Here is a 3,085-nt window from a genome sequence, read left to right on the forward strand (position 1 = left end):
CTGCAGATAGTCCGGCAGGCAGGCCTCCGGGAGGCAGGCCGGCCGAGAAGCAGACAAGTATGTATGTAGGTGGGTTGATGGCATGTGCGTGGACGGCTGGACGTACGGGCAGGCAGTTAGGAAGGCTGGGTCGAAGGCAGGCCAGCAGGCAGGCGTGCACCCAGGCCGGCAGGCAGGCAGGTCGGCATCAATGTAGGCAGGCAGGAAGGCCTGCATTCAGGCCCGACCACAAGGAGGCAGCCAGGCACGCAAGCCGACATTCAGGCACGCCGATAAGCAGGCAAGCAGAGGCAGGCCGACAAGGAGGCAGGCAGGCAGAGGGGCAACACAAGTATGTATCAGGTGGTTGGAGGCAGGGAGGCAGGCATGCAGCCAGACAGGGAGGCAGGCATGCAGGCCTGCAGCGAGGCAGGCAGGCCGGTAGAGAGCCAGGCAGGCCTGCAGAAAGACCCGCAGTTGGGCATCCGGAAGGCAGGCCGACCGGCCGAGAGCAGACAAGGATGGCAGGTGCGTGGACGGGTGGACGGACGGGCAGACAGGAAGGCAAACCGGTCGAAGGCAGGCCAGCAGCCAAGCAAGGCAGGATGGCAGGCCTGCATCCAACCCAGGCAGGCCGAAATGCATGCAGGCAGGGCCGCCGACAAGCAGGCAGCTTGGCAGGCAGGGAAGACGATATTCAGGCACGCCGACAAGCAGGCAAGCAGAGACAGGAATGCAGAGGGGCACATAACTATGTGTCAGATGGGTTGACGGCAACTGGGTGGACGGACGGATGGAACAAGGAGGCCGACAGGCCGGAAGGAAGCCAGACAGGCAGGCGGACCCGCAGGCAGGAGGATCGGCAGCAGGCAGACCGGCCGGCAGGGAGGCGTACTGGCCGGCAAGCGGACCGGACGGCATGCGAGCCGGACAACAGGCCGAACGGACAGCAGGCCGACCGGACGGAAAGTGGACCGGCAGAAAAGTATGTATGCTGTTGGGTGGATGGCTGGACGGACGGGCAGGCAGGAAGGCAGGCCGGCCGGATGGAAGGCCGGACGGATGGAAGGCAGACCGGCCGGATGGCAGGCAGGCCGGATGGCAGGCAAGCCGCATGGCAGCCAAGCCGGATGGCAGCCAGGCCGGATGGCAGGCAGGACCGCTGGCAGGGAGGCCGGAAGACAGGCAGGCAGAGGTATACAATTATGTAGAAAGTGGGTGGACGGGTGTACGCATGGACAGGCAGGCCGCCAAGCAGGCAGGCAGTGATGCAGCCAGGCAGGCAGGCCGGAAGACACCCAGGCAGGCCGGAAGGCAGAAGGGCAGGTCGCCAGGAAGCGAGGCACGCCAGAATGCAGCCAGGCAGACCGGAAGTCAGCCAGGCAGATCGAAAGACAGCAAGGCAGGAAGGCCTGCAGATTGGCTGGCAGGCAGGCCTCCGTGAGGCAGACCGCCCGAGAAGCAGACAATTATGTATGGAGGTGGGTGGATGGTAGGTGCGTGGACGGCTGGACGTACGGGCAGGCAGGAAGGCAGACTGGGTCGATGGCAGGCCAGCAGGCAGGCCTGCAGCCTGGCAGGCCGGCAGGCAGGCAGGTCGGCAACCATGTAGGTAGGCTGGAAGGCCGGCATTCAGGCCCGCCGACAAGGAGGCAGCCAGGCACGCAAGCAGATATTCAGGCACGCCGACAAGCAGGCAAGCAGAGGCAGGCCGACAAGGAGGCAGGCACGCAGAGGGGCACAAGTATGTATCAGGTGGGTGGACGGAAAATGTGTAGACGGAAAGGAGGCCGACAGCCTGGAAGGCAGCCAGACAGGCACGAGGATCGGCAGGCATTCATAACGGACGGCAGGCGGACCGGACGGCAGGCCGAACGGACGGCAGGCGGACCGGCAGACAAGTATGTATGCTGTTGGGGGGATGTCTGGACGGACGGGCAGGCAGGAAGGCAGGCCGTTCGGAATAAAGTCAGGCCGGCCGAATGGAAGACAGGCCGGCCGGATGGCAGGCAGGAAGGCTTGCAGGGAGGCCGGAAGATAGGGCAGGCAGAGGCATACAATTATGTATAAGGTGGGTGGACGGGTGTACGCAGGGAGAGGCATGCCGCCAAGCAGGCAGGCAGAGAGGCAGCCAGACAGGCAGGTCGGAAGACACCCAGGCAGGCCGGAAGTCAGAGGGGCAGGCCGCCAGGAAGCGAGTCACGCCAGAATGCAGCCAGGAAGACCGGAAGTCAGCCAGGCAGGTCGGAAGTCAGGCAGGTAACCAGAAAAGCAGCCAGGCAGGAAGGCCTCCGATAGGAAGGCCGACCGGCTACCACTCAGACCGGCCGATAGGCAGAAAGGCCGACAGGTAGACCGAGAGGCAGGCAGGCAGAGAAGTGTGCGTGCAGCTAGGCAGACAGGCAGGCCGGCATCCAGGGCCGCCGACAAGCAGGCAGGTATAGAGGCAAGCCGACAAGCAAGACGCAAGGCAGCCAGGCATGCAAGCCGAAAGATGCCAGGCAGGCCTGTAGATAGGCTGGCAGGCAAGGCTCCGGGAGGCAGGCCGGCCGAGAAGCAGACAAGTATGTATGGAGGTGGGTGGTTTGCAGGTGCGTGGACGGCTGGACGTACGGGCAGACAGATTGGCAGGCTGGGTCGAAGGCAGGCCAGCATGCAGGCTTGCAGCCAGGCAGGCTGGGTCGATGGCAGGCCAGCATGCAGGCAGGAAGGTCGGAAACCATGTAGGCAGGCAGGAAGGCCGGCATTCAGGCCCGCCGACCAGGAGGCAGCCAGGCACGCAAGCAGATATTCAGGCACGCCGACAAGCAGGCAAGCAGAGGCAGGCCGACAAGGAGGCAGGCACGCAGATGGAACACAAGTATGTATCAAGTGGGTGGACGGCAAATGTGTAGACGGACAGGGAAGCCGACAGTTGGAAGGCAGCCAGACAGGCAGGAGAATGGGCATTCAGGCAGAACGGACGGCAGGCCGACCGGATTGCAGGCGGACCGGACGGCAGGCGGACCGGCAGACAAGTATGTACGCTGTTGGGTGGATGGCTGGACGGACGGGCAGGCAGGAAGGCAGGCCGTTCGGATGGAAGGCAGGTCGGCCGGATGGAAAA

The 3,085-nt window shown here is 64.3% G+C and overlaps 1 protein-coding gene across 1 annotated transcript; it reads left to right on the top strand.

Moving 5' to 3' along the window:
- Window positions 1-1,524: 1,524 nt before the first annotated feature.
- On the top strand, window positions 1,525-2,839 carry LOC111869735 (octapeptide-repeat protein T2-like; the record flags this gene model as incomplete). Its single annotated transcript, XM_023861470.1, has 2 exons — window positions 1,525-1,734; window positions 2,571-2,839. Coding segments are annotated over exons 1-2 (479 nt in total), but the record flags the coding sequence as incomplete, so codon positions are not given.
- Window positions 2,840-3,085: the final 246 nt, after the last annotated feature.

Source organism: Cryptotermes secundus, unplaced genomic scaffold, assembly GCF_002891405.2.
Source record: "Cryptotermes secundus unplaced genomic scaffold, Csec_1.0 scaffold16199, whole genome shotgun sequence".
Classification (NCBI taxonomy): domain Eukaryota; kingdom Metazoa; phylum Arthropoda; class Insecta; order Blattodea; family Kalotermitidae; genus Cryptotermes; species Cryptotermes secundus.